Here is a 23769-nt window from a genome sequence, read left to right as displayed (position 1 = left end):
ATGTCTCTTTTTATTAAAATACCTTGGAGGCTGATGCAAAGTGAAACTCACGGAAACTCAATTCTGTGCCTCTTAGGGTTTGAGCTTCCACATCTAGTATGAGTGTTGCATAACAGTCACCTTTTCCCACTCCCAAAACCACAGGGGCTGCTCCAAATGTGGGTACCAGTTGTAAAAGCAATCTTACTTCCCCTCTTTGCGTTTCTCAGTAAGGGGGCCCATTCAGAGATAGATGCATGTACATCTCTGCGAAGGGTTTTCTGACCTTAGCCACTGGTCTCAAAGGCAAATGGCCAGCCAGTATAGAGAACAGATTTAGGAAAGCTTCCCATCCCAACATATTTGCTCAACTAACAGTTATTAGCGGCTTGTTATATTCCAGGCACTGTGCTAGTTGCTGTGGTTAAAAGTGTAAGCCAGAAAATGTGACTTACCTGGGACTTTGACCAATCAGAATCACCCAAGGAGCCAGTGGCAGCTAAACAGAAGCTTGATTACAGAGGAGCATCTTCTCAGGGAAATATGCTCTTCTGGCAGGAATTTTGTTCAATAAAGTCATGAAGGTATAAAATTATCATGAAGGCCACAGGCCTCTTAAAGGGAATGCTCCTAAAAGCATTTGATAATTCACATTGTAAGTGTCCCCATTGGAGTAGTTGAGGGCAAAGGTAACAGTGGGATGACTTGTGCACCTGAAAACCTATGGATCTAATGATGGAACCAGCAGAATAGGGGTGCAGAGAGATTTGGGAGGGTAGGGAAGCTGCTGATGCTACCCTGAATTCCGATCCTTTCTGTATCTTACAAACATCCCACTGGGGCATCTTATGCCCTAGCAAGCCCTGGAACTTGTGGACCCCTCCTAGTTCTTCTGTGTGTAAGATGTGGGAGGCTCAGTGTGTTGGGTCTACTCAAAGTGGATGGCAAGGAGCATGTGCTCACTGGAGCAACACCCTTGGGTGTGGCTGGGGAATGAGGCCAGCCTGTGTCAACTCAATGGGAGGGCCGACTCCAGCAGCATATGTTCTAGGGCTATGATGCCTGATTTACCGAGGGTGTTCGAGAAAGAGGAGGGGCTCACACTGCACATCAAAGCTAAAAGCCTCCCCTCTACAAGGCAAAATTAAGCAAATTAAGCAAAATTAAGAAAATCAAGTTTCTTTGGACTCATTCTCCCTCAATTCCACCTTCATCCCCAAAGGCTGTAGTTGACCGTTGCCTTCACCTTCTTTTCTCTTGGGGCCTTCTGCTCAGAAGCAGTATTACCAAGTGGAGACAGGCACATCTGATGTGATCAGAATAGAGGAACATGCTGTTGTTCAGTGCCTGGATTTCTCTGTAAGGGCAGAGAGCCATCTAATATTGGAAGAATCAGGTCACAGGAAGATTGGCTTACCTACAAAGGGCCAAAGGCCACCAAACCTTGCAGTAATGAGTGAATAAAATGCAGAGGGGTGAGGGTGTTGGGGAGAGATGCAAGGAAGAATCTGTTCAGTTTGTGAGAGTCGGGCAGTTGTGGAATTGCTTCCTGAAAAAGGAAGGCGAAGTCCTCTTCAGGGAAGGAAGGAAAGAGGGAGGGGAGGGTGTTGCCAAAACTTGACCTCTGTCCACCAGTGCCTAATAGAAATGTGGAGACAGAGTTTGGGGTGAATGAGAAAAACAATAGCTTTAGTGCTTTGCCAGGCAAAGGAAGCCACAGCAAGCTAATGCTTTAAAGACTGTACCCTCCTTTGGCAGAGGATAGGAAGTAGTTTTATAGTTGGGGAGTGGAAAATAGAGCCACTGATAAGGATCAGGGTAGACTGCAAGCTTGTATTCATCATCAAAGCTGGTGTTTAGGGGCCCTGGGACTAGTTGTGGTGGTCCTGGAATGCTTCATCAAGTAGTTAACGTCTTCCATTTGTTAGGGGTTTTAGTTCTGCAGAAGAGCTCAAAGATGTTGTTATGTGTATTTCTTGAGGGGGAAGCACGACCCTGCTCCAAGGCTGTACTATGGTTTCTTGACTGTTCCTGCTTGGTCTCTGCATCCCCTCCCTTTCTGATTCGTAGCTGTTAGAATATGCTCTTAGGAACTCAGGTAAGGATAAGGAGGCCGAATGAGGCCTATTTCCTAAAAGCAAGAAATGAGAGACACAGAAAGGCTTGTGCCCAGGAGCCCCACAAAGCTGTGCTTGATTTCAAGAGAAAGAAACTAAAATTATGGTTGCTGGTACCTGCATACTGGATTATTGTGAGAATTTAATGAGAAGCTCAAGGGAATCAAATCTACAGTTAGAATTCTTTGGTAACAGGCAATGGAAACTGATTCTTGCTGACTTCAGCAGGAAAGGGATTTCTTTTTGCAAGGTTAGAGTACCTGCGGCATTCAGGGGAAAGCCGAAGATCCCAGAAAGGACAGAAATGAGCCAGAGAAGCAGCGCTGGGGTCCAGGCGGCAGGAATTCAGGGAAAGTTGGGTTTCCTGGGTTTCATCATGAGGATCAATCAGCTCCCACAAGATCAAAAAGCACTGATTGGTCTAGTTCAGGCCGGGAACCATGAGGAAAGGGGCCAAGACTATATCTGATTGGTGAGGGGCGTTTCCCCCACATAAAAATGAGGTGCTATTCCTTGGGCTGGATGGAGCCCATGGTCCAGATGAGGGGGCAGCTTTGGAAGCAGGGCTTACCTGTGGCTCCATTTCTTGCCCGACGCCATCCTTTCCCCAGGCCAAGGCTTAGGTTTTCATTTTATCCCAAATGTAGTTCTGAAGGAATGTGCCTTTCTAACCAGTGGCTCTCTCCAATGAAACTCTGCATCCCAACCAGAACCCTGGGCCAACCCATGGTAAGCCGTGGGCTCTTCGCTAGGTCTGGATCATTGCATTTTTCCTTCTAAGTACTTTGATGTTGTCCCCTAAAATATGTATATGTGTGTATGTCCCCAGAACATATCTAACACCCAATTTTAAGAACCTGTTGGAGTTTCCCTGGTGGCACAGGGGATTAAGGATCCAGCATTTTCACTGCTGTGGCTTGGGTTGCTGCTGCGGCGCGAGTTTGATCCCTGGCCCCAGAAACTTCCCTATGCTGTGGGTATGGCCAAACAGAAAAAAAAAAAAAGAATCTGTACATTCAGGTAATTGCAGTTTCATCCTATAGCCAAATTCAAGAAGTAATGATCAAAAATTAACTCATAAACCCTAAACTCTCTTTAATTTGATGTCATTTTAAAATTTAAACGTGGGGAGTTCCTGCTAGGGCACATCATAGGTTAAGGACCCTGCATTGCTGCAGCTATAGCGTAGGTTGCATCTCTGACTTGGATTTTATCTGAGCCTGGGAACTTTCATATGCTGTGAGTGTGGCCAAAAATTAAATAAAATTTATATGTAAACTCTCTTAATATGTTCAGAAAAATGAGGTGCTCTTGAAAGGAGGGTGCATGCTAGACTAGGAAATACAGTCCATGTCCGTATTTGCTCTCAGTATTTATTTCTAAGACTTGGACTGAGGCTTCTTCCAGGCAACAAGCTATGGAAGGTGTGTGATCCTTCCCCATTCGTGGTGTAACTATGGATGTCTAACTGTGACTTGGGAAGTGAGGATACTGAGCCCTCGAGGCAGTTTAGATCCTGACCGTCTGCACAGGATGAGATGTACCCTCTTCATGCAGGAAGTTCTGGTCTGGTCAGGACATCCCAGTGTTCTCTGTTGGGGCTACCCGTAGTCTATCCTCTGACCTTGGCGCTCTGATGACAGAGGTGCCTTTGCTGCCCTGTTGGGATCTATTCGCTCAGCCTTTTGCCCCCATTTAGAGAAACAACCAAACAGCCTGTCTCCTCTAGAATAGCTCTGTTGACAGCAGGATGAGATAATGACTTTATTCTCTTCCTCACCAGGAGGGAGAAGACATTGCCTTCCTTTGTGATTAGCAAAGTACTAGACATGGGCCCTGGGTGGATAGTTATCTTCTCTCTGAACCTCCTTGGGTTTTTTGGTTGGCTTGGTTTTGTGTTTTCATTAATTTTAAGGGAAATGGTTAAAGCCAGGATTTGGGATTGGGAGCTCCATATGGGCTCACAGTTATTTCTGTTTCTGTCCTCTTTCCATGTACTGTTCTCTTATGAACGTGAGACGTGGTGGATGACTTGAAGTGGTAGAATCAGCCAGTGAACGGAAGGCTGTGGTTAATTAACTGTAACATTGCTTGTATGCTTTTGATGACATAGGGTGTCCAAGCCAAGCACATTTGGCCAACCAGTCCATTGGCCAGCAGAGAGTTCTCAAGCCCAGCAAGCTTTGAGGGTCTTGGGCTGCGTCTTAGGATGGCGTGGAAGGATGGGGTCCACATAGTCTGGAGCTGGCTTCCGTTTGCTAAAGCTGATCGCCCCTGCATGGAAAGCAGTGCCTTTGGGATGGGCTCTTGGTGCCAGAGGCAATAGAAAGGTAGGATTAGGATCAGCCTCCTTCCTTTTGGGCAGTGCGGTCATGAACTTTAAGGAAAAACCCGGGTAATATTTGCTCTGAACGACGTGACCCAGAGCAGGGGGAGCTGCCTGATGAGGCAGCCGCAGAATGCAGGATCAGGTGAGACAGAATGTAAAGCCCAGAATCGTCCTCAGTCTCAGCTTGCATGGGAGAGTCTTGGAGAGGCAGTTAGGTAGCCCTGAATGGTTCCAATTCAACCTAGGAGGGACAGACTGAACTTGGGGTACTGACCGCTGTGTGATTTGGGTTGTGGGTTCTCTCGCCACTGCTGGCCCTGCTTTCTAAGTGATACCATGCGGCTGGATTCCCTTGACAGGACCGTCTTAAAATGCATTCCCATCAGATGCAGTTTCCAATGGTGGGAGGTGTTGGTTGAGGGCGAGGGGTAGGACGAGGAAAGCATGATTAGAAGGCTCAGCAGAAAGCCAGAAAAGAGTCTAGCATATGTATTTGATATAAATATTATAGTTTTACAGAGACATCTAGATCAATATATGCCACATTTCATCTCCCTCTTTGACAAAGTGAGCACAATGTATTCAGGGAAAGCTGTATAGGATTTTCAATTTACTCTGTATGATTTATTGTGACAGGATAGCTATGGGTTTTCTAAGTTCTTTATATATGTTCCAGTAAAAATGGATATAGTATCTTTAAAAATAAACAGCCCAGAGCTGTGCATTTTACATTGTCTTCCTAGAGTGAGGCTCTGGCAGCTAAAGAGAGATCAGAGACCTCCCTGTCCTTGTGGGACGTGATGTAGTCAGATTTGCCTCAGTCCTCACTCTTCAGGTTTTTTTTGTTTTTTTTTTGCAATGGAGGGAGGAAACAGGAAACTGAATTAGGAAGCTATCACAGACGTCTAGACAAGATAGGATGGCTAGACGGGGCAGAGAGCAGGAACGCTGATGGAGGCTTCATTAGTATCTGCTTCAGTGGGTGCAGCCCCATCAGCCTGAGCCTCTTCATTTTCCAGTGACTGGCCCCAGGTCACACAAGACAGGCCCCCCACCCCCACCAACCCCAGTCTCCTGATTCTTGGCCCAGCTCTGCACCAGATGCTTCGGGTCAGAAGGCATCAAACCAAGGGGGTAGTCTGCCCTTGCTCTGACATTCCCCTTGCCCTGATCTCTGGACCTCAGTCTAAGTTTCTGTATCCAAAGAATGCAGACACTAGACTAAATATTCAACAAGTACCATTCTGATACCAAAATAGACATGAGAACATGGAAGGGAGCCTGTCATTGTCACAGATCTCTTTTTCAAAGTCCATCGGCTTTAAGAAGCATTACCTGAGTCTTTTTAAAAGTGTGTAGATATTAGTTCTCATTGAGCTGAACTGAACCTCAGTGGATCTCTGGGTGCCTCATTCACTGGAACCTTGGGGAACTTTGTCTGGAGACCTCCTGTCTGTCTTCCTCTCATGCCTCCTACCATAAGTCAGCTCCCTAGGCGATCCATTCTGAAAGACACCAGTGGACCTGTGCTCTGAACCTCAAGTTCCAGCTCACCTGGGACGTTCCCATGTTCATGACCCACCTCCAGGAAGGGAGTTGAAGGATTGAGAATAGTGTGTGTGGGATTTCATTCTGGAAGCAGAGATGGTTGATAATGGGAGGGGCACTCCAGTATATGCTTAAAGAAGAGGTACCCATGAAATAAGCAATTGGCAGCTTTCTTCTCAACCCTGATAGAGCTCCTAATAGTCAAGCATTAATCCTATTAGGTCACCCTCCACCCCTTGATGCCATGCCTGATCCATGACACACGCGTGTTACCCACTCCTAATTCAACCCATCCCATGTTTACAGAGCCCTTACCCAAACCAGGCATGCTTGCTTATACTAGATGACTAGCTCTTTTCCATAAAATGCCATTGGCTACTATTTTGGCATTTAAGATGCTTCCTCATGCATCTGAGATGGATCTTTTAGTCCAAGCCTTTAAAATTAGTTTATCCCAGTAAAGAGTTGTTCCTAAGACTTGACAGAACTTCAAAAACCAAAAAGGACATCACAGCAGGAATAGTTATTGATGTAGGTTTGTTGGCCACCTTTATAAACTGAGAGGCCAGGCCCTGTAGACATCAGTCGTTAAGACCACCAGTAGTTTAAAGCCAGAGCCACAGAGGGGATGAGGGTTAGTGCCCTTCATAGCTAACTTTCCTGAATAGTCTCTGTTGTCAGTGGGTCATTTAGATTTTTGTCATCTTCTGGATTCATGAGCTGGTCATAGCATGTAATGTCTAAAATGGACATTCACATCACCTGCAGCCCTCTGGCTTGCCAAATTGTGTGACTTCAGTTAAAAACTTGGTTTAGGGTTTCTGTTGTCTTTTAGCCTTTGCTGTCTTGAGCTTGCTGGCCTTGCTGACTAGAGGCGGCAAGAAGGTAGTGATACTACAGTGTGGTGATGCTTGAAGTGAGCTTCGTCCCTGTCTACCCCAGGCCTCAGGATAAACTTCTTTCTTGGCCCAGGGAGGACCTTTTACCAGCCCCTCCACCATGTGTCCAGGAAGACCTCCTGTTGGCCCAGCCCAGTCTGTTGTGAAGGAGCAGAAGCTGAAATATCCAAGCCTCTGCCCTCTCCACATCATCACCTTTGTCTTCATCAGAATTAGAGTCAGAGATCTGGACCACATCCTGGGCAAATCACTTTACCTGCTGTGGGATATCAGGCACATGACTTAAGGAAACTGAGGTTCAGAGAGGTTATTTGAAAAGAGACGGATAATGGGAACACAGGGTTGTTTGAGGGTGAGGTGAGACTCCAGGAGCCCTAGAGCATTTCGTATCTGTTATATCCTGATTTAGAGATATCACATAACTCCAACCATTTAACCATGCTTACGATGGCCCAGACTTGTTAGTAGACCCCTCACATGTATCATCTATTTAAATAAATCCTCAAGATAATCTCATGAATCAGGTAACTAGCTCCAGCCCCTCAGAGACTCTGACTTGATAGTTGTGAAATGCAGAATTGGTACCTTGCCCATGACTATTGGATTATTTAGTGTCTGAGCTGAGCTCACACAGGGCTATCAAAGGATGAATCTCACATGGTAGATTTGTAGGTGTCAAGGAAACCAACAGAGATAACTTTGGATGAGGATCTTTGGGCCATTCTTCAAATCAGGCACCGTGAACCAGCCATCACTCTGTTTCCAAAGAGGGCACACCCTGCTCTTCAATCTTAGAATATTTTCAATTATATTTTCAACCACCAAAGATGCAAGAAATTCTGCTTCTGCTCCCAGCAATAACATCCTTCCTCAAACAAATGCCCCTGGGGCGTGAGAGTCCCCAAAATATTTCTGGAAAATAAAACTCCCCCTTTCACCATCCACCCCTTGCACTCCTGCAGGGCCCCTAGGGCTCCCTCAGTTACAGGGCAGTGGGAGCAGATCTGCTAATGCAGATGCTGAGTTAGAGAAGCAGCTTCTCCCCATCCATCAATTCTAACTGCATTCAAACATTTTCAATATGTGGGCTCCTTGATAACTTCCACTGTATGGAAAACAAAATGGAGGGAAATGATTATTGGCACAAAAGGAGGAAGCTGTAAATCTTCAAATCAGATAGAGGACAGATTGGAACAATATGGGTTCTCCAAGGTTGCCATGATAATGTACCTAATAACTCTTCTTGGGCAAAAAGGCAATCTGCTTTCAATCAATCTCGCTTTTTCTGAGCAAAAATACCAATTCTGTTGAAGGAAGATTTTTTTCCCCCCTTCCTTTTTGATAGAGACTGCTCTCCACCCCAGAAATCATGCTGTGGCTTAAAGATATATATTTTCAATTGTCTAGAATGGTATTGGACAGCTAGCACCAAAGGAGAAAAGTCAATTCGTTTTTTCTCCCCTCTCCTGCCAACATTTGTCTACTTCTTAAGAGAAGTGAAAGCTAATTAAAGGCTTAAGGGATAATATTGATTGCATTGGAATATATTTTATATGTACCCAGCACATTTTCAACTAAGAGAACCCTGGCTCTTTGTAAGGCAGAATAAATCAGCTGGCTGAGTCTTTGATTCAAGGGTGAGAGGGTGAACTCATCTCCTTCCCTTCCACTTCTCACACATCTGTCCTAGAGATAAATGATCTCAGAAGAGGAAGAGCGAATGCTGGCAGATGTTCATTCAGTTCTTTGCGTACAGGCTGGGAAGGATGAATGTTCCGACACTTCCCTGGACTTGTCATTGATTTGACTCCAGCTCTGAATGATAACCAGACTTCTGCTGGGATAGAACTTTGAGCTTTGCAGTGCCTGGTGCAGGAGGCTGGCTGGGTGGGATTAACCTTTCAGCTCCCTTATCTGTTGAGTGGGGATGAGAGCTTGCTCAGAATCACACACATCCTTGGTATCAGAGCAGGGAATCAAACCTGGCTTCCTTTCAGGAAGAGCCCTCGACACATATCTATCCCATATGGGTGGAGGTACCGTACAGTGGATTCATGCTGGCATTATTCTCAATCATGGAAGTTTGTGGGCAGAAAGCATTAGAATTCCCCACCCCCACCCTCCAACAGCCTCACTGTCATTTGTAGAGAGGTCAGATCAAGAGGGAGATACCATTTCTCGGTCACTTTCTGAGCACACTTGGCAAATTCAAAATCAGAAACCTTATTCAGAACATGCATCTTCCTTTACAGCCTGTTTTGTCTATGTAAAGGCCCTTTTCTCACAAAAAAATTTTAAGATATGACCTGATAAAAATGTCTATAATCCAGTTGACATCGAGCATTCAGACTAACTGTGTGTTTCAGGAAAGAGTTAGTCATGTGGGTTTGGGGGCATAGAATTTGGGTGGGTGGCCAAAGGACCAGCCTTAACCTACTAGGTCATGACCAGAGAGCAAAGAGATTATATTAAAGCCTTTCTTCTAAGGAGCCAGTTGACATCCTTCCTTTGCCACGAGGGCCTCCGCTTGCCGGATTGCTCAGTGCAGCACTGTAACAATAACAGTCCATAATGGCGATATTATTAACTGCCTTGTACGTATTATTGATTTACTCTTTGTTCTGCATCATTATCCTTTCACCAATGAGTTTACTGCATTATTCTCACATACTTAGTCAAGCACCAAATTACAACGAAAGGGCAGCTCCTGTAATGGCATCTAATGGAACATTGCATAAGCGATCATCACTGCCTCCTCTTAGGAGCTGCCTCCAGCCAATGAGCCTTCTGCCTTCTTGGAAAGTGCTCAGAGCAATTACCAAGTGCACGGGACCTGGCCATTCTAAATTTTTCCTACCAAATGACTGTTTTGCCACCTGCCCATGCTGCAAAGCCCAGCCAGGGAGTCAGCCTCTGTCACTACCAGCTGGAGGGGCACAGGGACCTGGGCTGAGCCTTTTGCTACAGGCCCTTTACTGGAAGCCAGCGGGTTCCCTCGCCACATCCAGTCATGGGGTTAACTCTTGCACAAGGGAGCTTACTCCTGATTGAACGTCATATATATGAATATAAGTGGCCAAAGTATAGCCCAGTGTCAAAATTGGCCCAGGAGCCCAAAGGTGGTGGGAGGCTCTGTTGTTCAGTAGTTCTGGAAGATGGACTCTTCTCCTCGGGGTAAGCCATCGTCTCCAGAAACAGAACTGCCATGACACAGGCAAATTTCATTCCCACCCCTTCCTGCTTTTCTCCCCATCTTGAGGTAAATTTCTTTGTCTCTTGTGGAAATCTCACAACCCCTAAGGAAGCAGCTGTCTGGGGAGGCACAGCCTGCGGCATGATCTCAGATTCCATAGGAGTCCCAGCCCCATTTAGCCCTGAGTGATGCTCACTTACTGTAAAGTGTTACATGCCCCCATTGTCGGAGGAGTTATGGCGGAAAAATGCAAAATTTCCTTTTTACTGCTTATGGCCAGCAGAGCCCATAACGTGTCAAGCTGCACATTAGCCACCCTGATAAAAGTCCGCTTTCTTACACACAAAATCATCGTTTCAGCAAGATTTGTTATCTCATTACCTGATAAGCTCTATGTCATAAACCAAGACTCATTCGGTAAATCTCCCGGGAGGACGCTTTGTGGGCAAAAAGGGAGAGATATGAATCTGCAGGGGACCTGATAATGCAGCATTTAAGCACAAGCATAATGTCACTTATTGTTAAATGCATAAAACCACTTGGCCAAACGGTTGGGCTTTTAATAGGATTTTGTGCAGCATCAGGTGAGAAGCCATATGCTTTTCTGTTGAGGAGGCTCTGAGCGCCTTCCGGCCCTGCTGCTATGCCTCGCCGCCCTCTGGGGAAGGGAGCTGGGCTTTAACAAGGCCTCTTTGGAGACCGTGATGCTTCTCTGCAGCTGTGCGCTTCCTCTGTCTCGCAGGGGTTGGGGGGTGGCGGTGCCGGCTCACCCCTGGGCTGACCTCACTTAACTGGCCTCTCTCATTCAGGCACATTGTGGTCTGTGGACACATCACTCTGGAGAGCGTTTCCAACTTCCTAAAGGACTTTCTTCACAAGGACCGGGACGACGTCAACGTGGAGATCGTCTTTCTTCACAAGTAAGAGGTCCCTGTTCTTTCAAGACCCTCCTCCCAACCAGGCCCAGTGAGGGAGGGGGACTCCTGGGGTGTCTGTAGGAGCAGTGATGTAGGGGAGGTCTCAGGGTACAGTGATGTAGGGGAGGACAGGGTGGAGATGGATCAGCTCCCATTTGCACTGGCCTCACTGAGAGGATGACATGGAACTGACGGAAAGAGAAGCAACACCCTCCTTCAGAGATGAGAGCAGCACCTGTTCCTGTGGAGGCGATTCTGGAAGATGACAGCGGGATCCGTTATGGGTCAAACATGTCATTACTCGCCCCCCAGCTATTTGGATCTGTGTGGTCCAGATGTGTCCAGTGTCTGATATGGATGACTAGCTGCATGGCGTGGGTTCTTAATGACTGCAGGACTGACATAGGGACAAAGCAAGGCACAGACATAAGAGGAAGCAAGGTGCAAGGTAATAATAATAGAAACAACAACTGACGTTCCTGGAAACCTTCAGTGTAGGACATGGTCCTGGTCCCCACGCATGCCATCTCTCCTTAAATCAATAGAGGGAGGAAAAAGTATGGGCTCCATTCACAGTACATTCTAAATCCCGACTCAACCAGTTACTGAACAAGCTCCTCAACCTCCCTAGGCCTCAGTTTCCACATAAGATGGGGAGATCAAAGTGGTTTCTATCTACCTTCTTGGGCTATTGTAAGAATGAAAAGAAGTAACCCATTCAAAGCACACAGAGCAGAATCAGGCACACAGTAAGTGTTCAATAAATGTTAGCTATTATCGTGAGAGAGAAAATACCTTAGGATGTACAGTGAACTTAAGAGGTAGATTTTACCATGTTTGTTTTATGGGTGAGGAAAGCAAGGTATCTCTCTCTACTCAGTGCCGTTGAGATTCTTTGCCCGATCCCCTTTTAGGTAAAAGGTAGTTCGCCACAGGGATGGGGAGTTGGGGGGCTCTGCCATGATGACCTGGGTGGCACTATCTTCTTGTATGGACATGGGGCCATCATGGGGCCAGTCTTAGCCTCACCTTGCCAAGGCACAAAGCTCACATGTTGCTGTTGGTTCCATACAAGGTTGACACCCAGGACTCAATTCTGCTCTGAGATCCCACTGAGGCTGGCTCCCCTGTAGCTGTTCTGTGTGTCTCCTTCCTTTCCTGAATAAGATACTGGCCACCATGTTGGAGCACCAGCATTTTTGTTCTTAGCAGTGACTTCTGCAAGTTCTGAAAAGACCAGTCAGGCCATGGGCACCGGAGCAGAAGCCGTAGATCCAATTCATCCCTTAGCTATTGATGACCAGCTGTGGGGCGCATCCTATGCTGGGTGTTTGGAAGGTTCAAGACAAATATGGTGTATAGAATGGCATATGGGTCCTGCCCTCATATTGTGTGAGCATTTTAAGACAGGCATGTGTGCAACAATTGGAGCACAGCATGGGTCCTGTGTTAACTGACTCAAGTCAGTTTCATCAAGTGGCAGAATAACATAGGGGATCTGTACTGGGGAGAGACCACCACTTCTTGTGTTACCAGGATGGGGGGGCTTCCTGAAGGAGGCCTGACTTGTAATGGATCTGGAGGACGGGTTGGATTTGTACAAGCAGCTGCTTTGCTCTTGCCCATTGCTTTAATCTGAATCGACAAGCTGGCTGCTAATTCTTCATTTGCTGGGATTCACCTCTGGATCCCCAGCACCTACCAGTGCCAGCCTTGTAGTAGGTGGCCCAGGTAATTAACTTCCCAAAGACTTGGATTAATAACACACCTTCCTCTAGAGTTGTTTTGAGGTTTAAATAAGTTACTAGTCATTAAGGGCTTAGAATGGTGTCTGTCACATAGTAAATGCTCAAGAACATTAGCAGTTATTATTACTAAAGACTACCTGGATGTTAGGCAAGGGTTGATTAACTCAGTCCTTAGCACCTAGTAGGTTCTAACTAAATGTCATCATCTCCCAGTACCTAACAGAGTACTTAGCACAGTACCTAACAGAGCATAGGTATTTTTCATCTCTGAAAGAATAGGTCAACCAGTGTTTTAATCCTTGTCCTGCAAAGGGAACGATGGCCGTGTAGCCCAGAACTAAGAATGTTGAGTAGTGTACATATGCGTGAATCAAGAACAGTTTCAGGAGTGAATGACCTCGGCGTGTGACTGCCCACAGGCGACTTTTTTGATCCGGGCCCTGGGGGTTAAAAGTCCAGGAGGTGGAGAAGCAGGGAAAAGCCTTTTGACAAAGGGGCCAGCAGGAGACTCTGCCGGGAAGAACTTTGGCTCATCCCTGACATCACAGCCTCAGTTCCTCTATTCCTAAAATAGGGATTCTGTTTGTAATGAGATGATGTTTTGAAGATGTTTTGCCCCATAGGCTTTGTGAAGACTTTGTAAAGTTTATGAACCTCTTTATTTTAACATGGTACTGGTTGTGGTTTTCAGTTGAGCATGAGCCTTTTATTCTCTAAGTGCAAGCCTGTTATTTATGGCAGGAAAGGGGACTGCCTTGAAGGTGAAAGCCTTTTTTTCCAGGTCTCTCTCTTTGGAAGTGGATGGGAGGAAGGCCAAGGAAGCTGAGAACCTGAGGCTATTATATTAATGGTCGTTTCTTCTCTCCTTGCACAGCATTTCCCCTAACCTGGAGCTTGAAGCTCTGTTCAAACGACATTTTACTCAGGTGGAATTTTATCAGGGTTCAGTCCTTAATCCACATGATCTTGCAAGAGTCAAGGTAAGAAGGAAGAAGTAACGTCTGCTTTTACTCCACTTGGGGTGAAATGATATGTCTCCAAGGGTAGCCAAGAGTCACCTCCAAACCCCTAATGCAATAAACCAGATACTGTCAACCTCAACATCACCCTTGCACTGGTCTAGGACTTTGTTCCACTGGCACATGGCTGATGACCCATAAGTACTCCACACTTGAACTAGCCATAACATGCTAGACATTGCTAGTTCCCTCAGTATCAGCGCTGCTAAATGAGGTAGACCAGTTGTATGGACTCAATAGTCTCATGCATAACATAATAATCAAATAGTTTCCATCCTGAATACTTAAATTGGACTCAGCATAGCTCTGAAATCTGTTATTTACATCAGAAAAGAACATTAAGGGTAAAGTATAAAATAAAGTTTAACCAAGCCGTAAAACATTTCGAGCTTCCTTTTATTCCTTGCCAAGGACTAAAGGTGTAAAACTAAACATGGAAGCATCTGTTAGCACTTGGTAATGGGCTAATCTCTCTTTCTAGAACATGCTACATTAGAATCTTCTTATAAAGCACACCTAAGGCTTATAGGGGGAAGGGTTACAGCACAATGGCATCTTCTACTTTGTTCATTTTATGTAGATTTTGCATGCACACTCAGTATTTGCATGCCAGTGGATATAGGTTTGTATTATGAATCCACTGACATCTAAATACTTACTGTGGTCATCACATAATTTGGTTAATAATGTAATTGGCAAATAGGAATACGTCAAAAGGATTTGGGTAAATTCTTTGCTTTATGAAAGGAAACTGGAGACAATTTGTGACATACCATGGCTGGAATTATGCCCTCCCACCAAATGTAGGAATGGTCTATTAAGTACAGCATCCCCAAGCAGGGCAGACCTGAGCCAGCATGGGAATTCTTATGCTTACTGAGGCCAGTTCATCTTAATATTATCCAGACATGATCCAAGTTATGTCTAATGTGAAATCCTATGAGAACTTGGGAAAAATAGTTGTTGTTCATGGGCCTAATTTAGATGCGAGCAATTCTTAGCACAACTCATGGTCCTCTCAAAGGAATAAGTCTCTCTTGGCACATATGTTTAGATAAGTCAGTAGGTTGTATCTTGAGGTCATCTGTAACACATCATTTCAAACACATACATTTGTTGTCTTTTGAATAGCTGAATGCTAATTGAATGCTAAATAGTACTGAGCTGATATCCGAGTTAGGGGTCTGAAAGGTGTGAGAATGGTTAGATGAAGGACGTTGGAGTTTAAATTTCTGAATCCCCAATGACTCAGTTAACTTGGCAGCCTGAGAGAAGGGGTTTAACCCATCTAATGCCATTTCCCAAGTGGAAAAATTAGGGTGATGGTGCAGTGATGGGGAGAGGTGGAGAGGGGATTGAAAGGCTTCATTAATTGTTATCTCAAGGAATCTGGAAAGCTTACATGTAAGAGGCTAGGCAAAATGAAAAGTATAATTATCAAGGTACATGTTGTCCCCTGCAATAGCCACAAGATGAAATGTTTATGCCATAACAAGAGCTTAAAACCTACACTTGTGGCAAAAACTATAATCTCTCAGGATTATTATTTTTTTCTTTCCTTGCTGAGCACAAGGTTCCCCAAGAGCTATCAGCAGGGAGAGACTGCAACCAAGCATGGCTATTTATATGTTTGTGTTCTGTGATTTTCCTTTGGGTGTCTTAGATAGAGTCAGCAGATGCCTGCCTAATCCTTGCCAATAAGTACTGCGCAGACCCTGATGCTGAAGATGCCTCCAACATCATGAGGTAAGCTCAGAGAGGCAGGGAGGCTCTGGGCTGGCTACTTGCTGCCTGGTTGGGTCCTCTGCAGAGAACCGTTTCTTTGGGATCTTCTTTCCTCATTAGCCACCCTGCAACTTGCTACCTGCATAGGCCCAGGGTTGGGGAAAATTGAGGCTGTGGTGGGTGCAGAGAGTAGTGACACAAGGCATCATCATCAAAAGCGCATCCTTAGAAGATGGGAGCTCTGGGGCTCACGACCAATCTTGGGAGAGAGATGCTTTAGACAGGACCAGCAAGAAGAGACAGATTTCAATGACTGTAGGCCTGAAATAGGGTACCATGTTCCCTGAGGGGGAATGGGCCTGAGAGATCTGAACTGTAAATGATTTCATTCCTGGGGGGATTTTTGGAAATAGCTGGAGATGTTTTTGGGTGTCCTAGCGAGGGGACACTGCTGCTCATGGCTGGCGGGTGGAGGCCAGGGATCCTGCTCAATATCCTCCAATGCACAGGGCTACCCCTGAGAGCTGGGCATTATCCAGCCCCAGGTGTCATAGTGCCAGGTGTCCACAGAAGCCCCATGTAGGAGCTTTTGAAGCGTGTCTACAGCACATTCATTAACATCTCCCACAAAAGAGGAGTTTGCTGACCACTGAGCTTGTTTCAACAAGTTTCCCCAAAGGAAATTGTTTTCTTCACTGAACGCCTCCTTAGTGTTTTTGGTACTAATATGAATTTCTAAAATAATGTTCTGGAGAAAGCTTCTCAAACCTATTTGCCTACAGCCACCCCTGCCCCCAAAACATACTCACACAGTCTTTTTTTTTTTTTTTTCCACAGAAGATCCCTTGAAGGAGGGCACTCTTTGGAAAATACTCCCTGGTGCCTTTCCTGCCAGTAGTCTATGCTCCTCTAAGGCCAGTCTCTGGCCAACTCCTGCTCCTCATTCTTTTCTCATTTCAGAAGAGAATTTTTCCATTTTGGTTCTTTCCATAGACCCATATTTGACATCTTGAGGCTATGAAATGTCTATAAAGTTAAGGTATTTTGCTCCAGAAAGTTAAAGCCCTTTTGGAGTCTTCTCTTCTGCAGCATAAATTGCAGAAGAGTTGAGAGCTGAGAGGGGATAATAAAGAGAACCTTCTGGAGAAGAGAGGAACTGAGAGAAAACATTTCACTCCCACTAGATTCCCAGGAACTCTTGCCTAATTGTGAACAGCCATCCCTTGGATGGAGACCAAGATTCCCCTCTCTCTGCAGCTTGGTTTTGCTTTGTCCTGGGGATTTACCTGAGGGGCAGGGCAGGGAATTTGTCTTTGCACCACTCCAGGGCCTGCCCCTCCTTGCTTTGCTTTTACTCAGTGGCCCCAAGTGACGTGAGCTTTCCCATCAGCAGGGTGGGGGAATTCCTCTGGAGCACATCCTCCCCTCAGCATCTGATCCCTGTGTCTGGCAAGCAACATCTGGCATAGTGTGCTCTCTTTCCACTCACTTTCCTTTGGCACTGTGTTTAGTGTGGCCCTCTTAAGGAAGTCAATATGTGACCTCTTGTGACCACTGGGCTTGCCAGGCTGCAGGGAGATGGTGGAATGCAGACCTGCTTCCTCACCTGGGCCTGTCCCCTAACTCATTACAGCTGGGAAGGAACAACAGTGGCCCCAGCTTAAGGTGCATAAGTTGGCCCTTTCCTTGAACTAGGATTTCTAGCCTTTGCAATTGTGTGTCCTTTGAAATGATAAAAATGTAGCCTTTGAGAAACATGGTCTTCAACATTTCAAATAGAAAGCTAAAAGAAGATGATGCCTAATGTTTAGACCACAAAGAGAAATTTGAGGCTGGCACTGCCTTTTTTTTTTTTTTTTTTTTTTTTTTTTTTCCCCAGAAGTGAGTAATTAAAATGCTAATAGCTTTGAAGTGGGCATTACTCTTAATCACAATATTTTATTTAAGCCCTGATTGCAGTAGGGTTACCTTGAAGACATACAGGTTACCAGGGTGACTGGCATGATGCCAAGGCATACAAATGACTGAACAAAGGTCCCTTGAGAAATGTGGTTAAGCCCTCCATTAACCGGAACCAGAACTAAAGCCCAGGCAGCAAGAGGAAATGGGAAGCTCAGGGTTAAAAATGGGCTCTGTCTTTCCCTTATTTGTATAATTCTCCTTTCTTCTTAGTTTAATGAGACCAATCTGCCCCTTTTGAAATTAAAATGTCAAAGATCCATTTGAAATGAGCTAATGCAGAAAACTGGCTGATGCTGTGAACTGAATTCCTAGGGCTGACAGGACTCAAAGTCCTTGAGTTATAAGCATGGGCCGACACAACACTTTTTCAAAAATAAAATGAAATCCTTCAAGTGCAAAAGCCCAGGGTGAATTTGTGCCGGGAGAGCCTTCTGCGTGATCCATTTCCTAAATTTACAAGTGGTAGCTTTTCAGACAAAGCTGCTCCCTGGCCGCCTTCTCTCCATCTTTGCACAAAGGGGCTGGAAGCACAGAGTGTTTCCTGGTGGGAAGTTTGTGGGGGTGGCCGTGATAAATGCACTTGCATTTCTGATTAGGCTTAGGAGGTGGGCCTTTCTGTGGAATTCCATGCTTTCGCCTTCCTTGTCACAGAAGGAAATGTACAATGTCACCTTCTGACAGAGTCGGTAATGACAAAAACCATAACTTACACGTGGAGAGAGCTTTTAATGATTTCAAAGCATTTTCACATCTGGTTTTTCATTTGCTGCTCATACCAAGCCTGTGAAATACATAAAGCAGGTACTGTGGCCCCCAGTGTCCAGATGAGGGAACAGTCACAGAGGGCCCAGGGATTTCCTGAAGGTCACCCAGTTTGTTAGTAAAAGAGCTGGGACTGGAATGCAGGTGTTTTCTGTTTCCCTGCTCCAGGTCCCGCCCCTTTCAGCACAGTGATTGTCCTGGGGAACAGAAAGGAGGAGTGGGGGTGGGGGTGGGGCAGGCAGTGGTTAATGCTAAGTATGGACTGGGAGCAGTTTGGGGGAATTTTCCAGCAGACCATGACGTACATGGCAAGGCCTTGGCACTTATCTCTCGTCAGCATCAAAGTCATCATTTAGATGCTGTTTGCTCTTAAAGGCTGAGTCATGGACCCCCATCCTAAGAGCTCTGCTCAGAAATCATTTTTGTGAGAGAGGCCATGTGTATGTGACAATTAGAATCATTTGTCAGGCTGCTTGTGTGATTTGTCACTGTTGTCTCATGTTGTTAACTTGGAACTGGCATCAGAGCAAAATGGTTCTGGGCTCCTCCCTAGGGTACGTGAGATTACAAACCTCTGTTGGTCCCAGGAGTTGAGCTTGCTTTACTTAGATGCCTTTGTAGGCGATAAGTCCACGAGCACCCTGCTCTAGAACCCCCACCCCCAGTACACACATGCCATCACCAAGGTACCATCGGGCCTCTCTCTTCTTTCTTGCCCAGGACCCGTTCTGTGCCTGTTGTGTGATTTCCTTCTCCCACGACCATGGGGTACAGCAGTGGAAACACAGTTTAACTTGGCCCGGTGCCTGCAGCCCTTCTGAAGGCCCTGGCTGCTGGCCCCACATTCACTCCCTTTGGATGGAATCAAATTAATCTTCCCATCAGACTCCGTGGGTAAGGCAGATCCTGGCTCAGCTTTCGGTCTTTTCTTTTTCAGAGTCATCTCCATAAAGAACTACCATCCCAAGATAAGAATCATCACTCAGATGCTGCAGTATCACAACAAGGTAGGACAGGAAGAGCTGGTCCCAGACTCAGAGGTGCACATGGAGGTCCAGGCTCTTCCCCCTCACTTGACAGCTGCACACATGTGTGCACACACACGTGCACACACACCAATGCAATCCCAAGGCCTGGATAAAGAAGGGTGGTGGGTAAAAACCTCCCCAGGACATTTCTTTGGTCCAAACACCTTATTTGCCATTGGTCACCGGAGGGAAATTCCTTCACATACTAACTCATTCATTCTGGAAGCATCTCTTGGTCCCCTGGTTCCAGAAATATCCACGTCCCTAGGTCCCATTCCAACAACTTCCATTTGTATGTGCCACACTCATTTCTTCCATTGGTATTTATTGAACACCTACTATGTGTTCAACACTCAGCCCAACACCCCCCCATGGATATAGTGAAGTCCTGTTTTGTGCCCTCAGGGATTTTGCAGTCAAGGTGTGGAGTGTCCCAGGCAAGTGATGGCACTTTTCTATCTGAGATGAGATGAACTTAGGGGAACAGTCCACGTGTTGGGTGGAGAACCTGGGACATGGCACCCTCAAATACAAGATGAGAATTTGCATGGTTGAATTCAGGAAAATAATTGGCTATCCAGAGATTAAATATAAAGGAATTTTCCTAGTACTACATTTCACAGGGGGATCAGAAGGAAAAACGGACGTTGGAGTCCATGCTATTTCCCTTGCGATTGCTTCTTGGTAAACCAGAGTCCTGTCTCTCATTCAAAGGCAAAGCCCCCTCACTTGGCCTGTTGGTAAACTCCCAGGAAAACAGCTTTGGGGGAGGGAAGGTGCCACTTTTCTCTGTTTGATATGGAACCAGTTATGAGAAACCAGAGGCTGCTCAGTACCTGCAACCAGGTGTCTTGTCTGGACAGAATAACTCCCTGCTGGGTTGTGAGTGAGCGTATGTCCCATCTTATGGGCCATCTTTCCTGCGAAATAGGCAGTCAGATGACCCAGAGAAGACCCCGTTCTGCCAAATGCACCAGTGCCATGCCATTATTTCTTAATTGCTGGCAAGTGCCATCCCATTTTGCTGTACGGAAGCCCATCGGAGGCATTGCTGAGTGGAGCCTGCTGTCGGTGACTGGCCTACCGCTCAGGCTGCTGCCCATTGCTGACCGCTGCCCAGCCCTTCCAGGTGGTTGCATCGTGGACTGCGCTGTGCCCCATCCAGTGGGTTTGGTGGTGGGCACCCAAGGTCACGGGGTCCTGTTTGTCTCCGGAAAACCTGGGACACCGAAGAGATAAAGTGAGGCTATGGGTAGCTCACCAGCATCAATCTGGAGAAGTTTCTTTGACAGCAGTCCCTGCAGGTAGAGGTGAATTTTATTAGCAAGGCTGTGGCTGGTGACAGCTCCCGAGGCAATAAACTCTCCTTCTTTTCCTTTGTGATTTGAAACTTCATTTAGTGTGGGAGTGCTTTAAGCTGTTGTTTAGATTTTTGGCTGAATTTAGATTGAATAGAAAATTAATGTTGTATGTTTAGAAAGGGATGTCAGTTCCTTTTTTTCTCCTTCCAATGAGTGCTGATGCAGCATCTTCAAGGAATTAAGGAGGATTTCAGCTATGTGATTCTTGTCAAACTCAAAAGTAGTTCAATGGATCGAGGATCCAGATGGTACCTGGTCAGTATTCACGTGATCAGAGCAAGCTGACTATCTTTCCCAAGCCTCTGCCCTGTAATTATTCAGCAACAGTGATGAAGACATCAACTGACCAGTCGTAATTTGCTTACAACATAGTTTATTTAGAATCACCGCATTCAATTTGGGTTTCAGAGTGAGGAAAAGTCTCTTAGGTGACTCTGCCCTTGTAAGATGTGTGAGACTACAAGGGACCTAGTGACTTTGTTGCAGGGCTCTTTTCTCTATCATTTCTTTTCTTTTTTTTTTCTCTTGTAGAGAAAGAACAGAAAGTCTGCTGGTCATTATTTGTCATTTCATTCCTTGTAGAATTGCACATAGCCTTTCTTCACCTTGCTTTCCAGTTTTGCTGTTTTTTTAAGGTCTCCTTCCCTTACAGTATTTTTCTTCCTCTCTTGGAACTTTCTTTTCACCCACGACTAGATGCCCAGAGATCTCCATCCATTAAAACTTGCTTTTGGGAAAGAACCCAATACATGCATGTACACTTACATCACTGTCAACTGATTCCACATTCCATAAAGTTATGCCCAGACTTAAGCTTTAAAAAAATTTCAATCCCCTGTGACCTAATGATAGCGGTATTCTAGAACCTAAAGGGAGGTAGGAAAGCTGTCTTCTTTCTTTCCATCCAAAACTCATGCCGTTTGTTATCTCAGACATATGTGTCATATTTTTATGGTTTTAAGCTTTGACATCCATTATCTCATTTAGTCCTTATCTGTCCATCTGTGCATTTTAGCATTCCATTGTGACTTCAATCAGTGGATCAAAGCTCTGTCTTGAAGCATCTCTGGTGGGTAGAACTCATGGTCACTTGGCAGCCAGTGAGCTAAGAGGCAGAACTGCCAACTGCCCTTTTCTTGTTATATAGAGCCACAGCCTGGGGAACCAAACTGTGGGTCCTCTGTGTGGGACTTACAGAAGGATGGATATTCTCCAAAGTGGATCTGTTTACTCTGAGTAGAATTCGTATTCAGCCTCACCATCTCCCAACATGGAAAGGATTAGAAAAAAAAACATGGCACATGTTCTGATTTGAGTGCAAATGGTTTAAACCTCTTAGGGAAAGAATGGTTTATGACATCTTGGAAAAGTGTCAACTCCTGATGATTTAGCTATTAATGGACTTTAAAAATTTTCCCAGCAGACCCTAGAGAAAGAGGTCTTTGTCTCTGACCTAAAGCCAAGTCCCAGTGCCCCGATGGAGATGCAAGCTCTTTGAGGTTTCTCACTGTGAACCCTCGCACTTGAGCAGAAGTGTTGAAGTGTTTTCTCTGAGATTTTCTTTCTTCATCATGGTGGCTTCCTCAAAGTTGCATGTGTAGTGAGAGATGGAACTGGGGCTGGAATTCATCTCTCCTGGCTTCCCAGGACAGCCAATTTTCACCTTCCTTTCATCTCAAACAGAGGGAATCCCCAGTCCTGCTCATCCTGCTGATCTTCTGTATTAGAGAGGATGAGTCTCTAGAATTCTGTGTAGTGATGCTGGCATCATCCAGTGGACCCAATTTCCCCTCAAATAAAAAAGACCAGAGTTGCCAGAAACAGACACGTTGAGTTGCTGGCTCAGTCTCCCTCTTTGTTTTGTGCACACAGAATCTCTCCCAGCCTCGGGCATGCCCTTCCCCATGATTGAAGATCTGGTGGCCAAAAAGGGAGGCTGAGAAATGAAACCAACTTGACTTTTCCATGTAATACTGTGTAGTATATGTCTAGGGAACTCCATACTAGATGGGGATGCTAGAGACCCTAGACCTAAAATCCTGGACTTCATGCCCTGCATGGCACAGGGGGATGTGAAAGAACATCTTGAAAGGTCTTGTTTGTTTGTTTGAAGGTGCTGTGAAGGTTACGTGGTGTCTGTCTGGGGCTCGGACCACCCACATTTCCTTTCTCACTGGATGATTTACTTGTTGATGACTTGGATTTCATTCCTCTTCATTCTTCTCAGCTGATGTTCATGTAAATGAGTATTTCACCACTTAGCCCGGTGTATTCTCTACGATGCCAGGGAGGTAAAGGTGGAAAGTGGCCTCCTTGAGCCAGTGAGGGGTAGGGAGAGAAGTGGGATAAAGAGCTGGGCTCATTGCTGGAATGCCGTCTGATGTGGGAAGGTCTCTGATACTCAGCTTGACAGAAATTCCCATCTGCTCTAGCCCACACATGGGATTTTAACTGCTTTTGTCAGAGAGGATGGAGTCTGCTCTCCCAGGAGGAAACACTGCCAGGCTAAGACGCTCAAGATTCTTAGAGAACTGAATTTCGCAAGAGGGGATTCACAAGAGTGGTGTTTCTGAAAGCCGAGTAGGGAGCCAGTGGACTTGCCCTTGAGTGCACAGTGGAGTCTTCCATTCCTTTCTAGTAGCACACCTACTGTATACAGTCCTGCACGTGAAGGGGGGCCTGCTTGGTGCCCTTTGCTTTTGCTGATACTGGGAGAGAAATAGTATTTCAGGGCCATAGACTCTTGGTGTTAGCAGGAGCCTTGAAGGCTTCTGACTCACCCTTTTGTGCAAAGCAAGAGTCTGTCCACTGAGACCTGGAGAAGCACATATTGAGTTCTAGGGACAAACATTTTGTATTTTTGGAGGCAGCTTTTTCCATTTATTAGATAAACCACATCCTTAGAAAAGTCCTTAAAAAAAAAAAAAAACAAGCCAAAAAAACTCCTTTCTTGTAATATATACCAGTCAGTCCTAATTCTGGCCCCTGGAACAAGGCAAGACAAGCCTAATCTCCCCTCATCACAGCAGGACCTGAGGCCACACGGGTGACCATCCTTTCTCTCTGGAAGCGTGGCCCTTCTTCAGGCCAAATGCTGCTGTTTCCTTGAAAGATGTTTTTTACAACCCACGTCTCCTCTTGTGCTTGTCATTTTTCTGTGGGAGTTATTCAGTTATCAACGT

At 45.7% G+C, this 23769-nt stretch overlaps 1 protein-coding gene across 50 annotated transcripts in view; it reads left to right on the top strand.

The window, feature by feature from the left end:
* Window positions 1-23769, top strand: part of KCNMA1 (potassium calcium-activated channel subfamily M alpha 1) — a 760956-nt gene that overhangs the window by 532867 nt on the left and 204320 nt on the right. For all 50 annotated transcript variants that reach the window (XM_021072164.1, XM_021072146.1, XM_021072135.1 and 47 more), the window contains 4 exon segments: window positions 10875-10985; window positions 13605-13710; window positions 15413-15495; window positions 19136-19205. In XM_021072164.1, the coding sequence (XP_020927823.1) occupies window positions 10875-10985; window positions 13605-13710; window positions 15413-15495; window positions 19136-19205 (370 nt within the window).

Source organism: Sus scrofa, chromosome 14, assembly GCF_000003025.6.
Source record: "Sus scrofa isolate TJ Tabasco breed Duroc chromosome 14, Sscrofa11.1, whole genome shotgun sequence".
NCBI classification, from domain to species: domain Eukaryota; kingdom Metazoa; phylum Chordata; class Mammalia; order Artiodactyla; family Suidae; genus Sus; species Sus scrofa.
The sequence above is the reverse complement of the archived record's forward strand: the minus strand, read 5'-3'. Positions and strand labels throughout refer to the sequence as shown.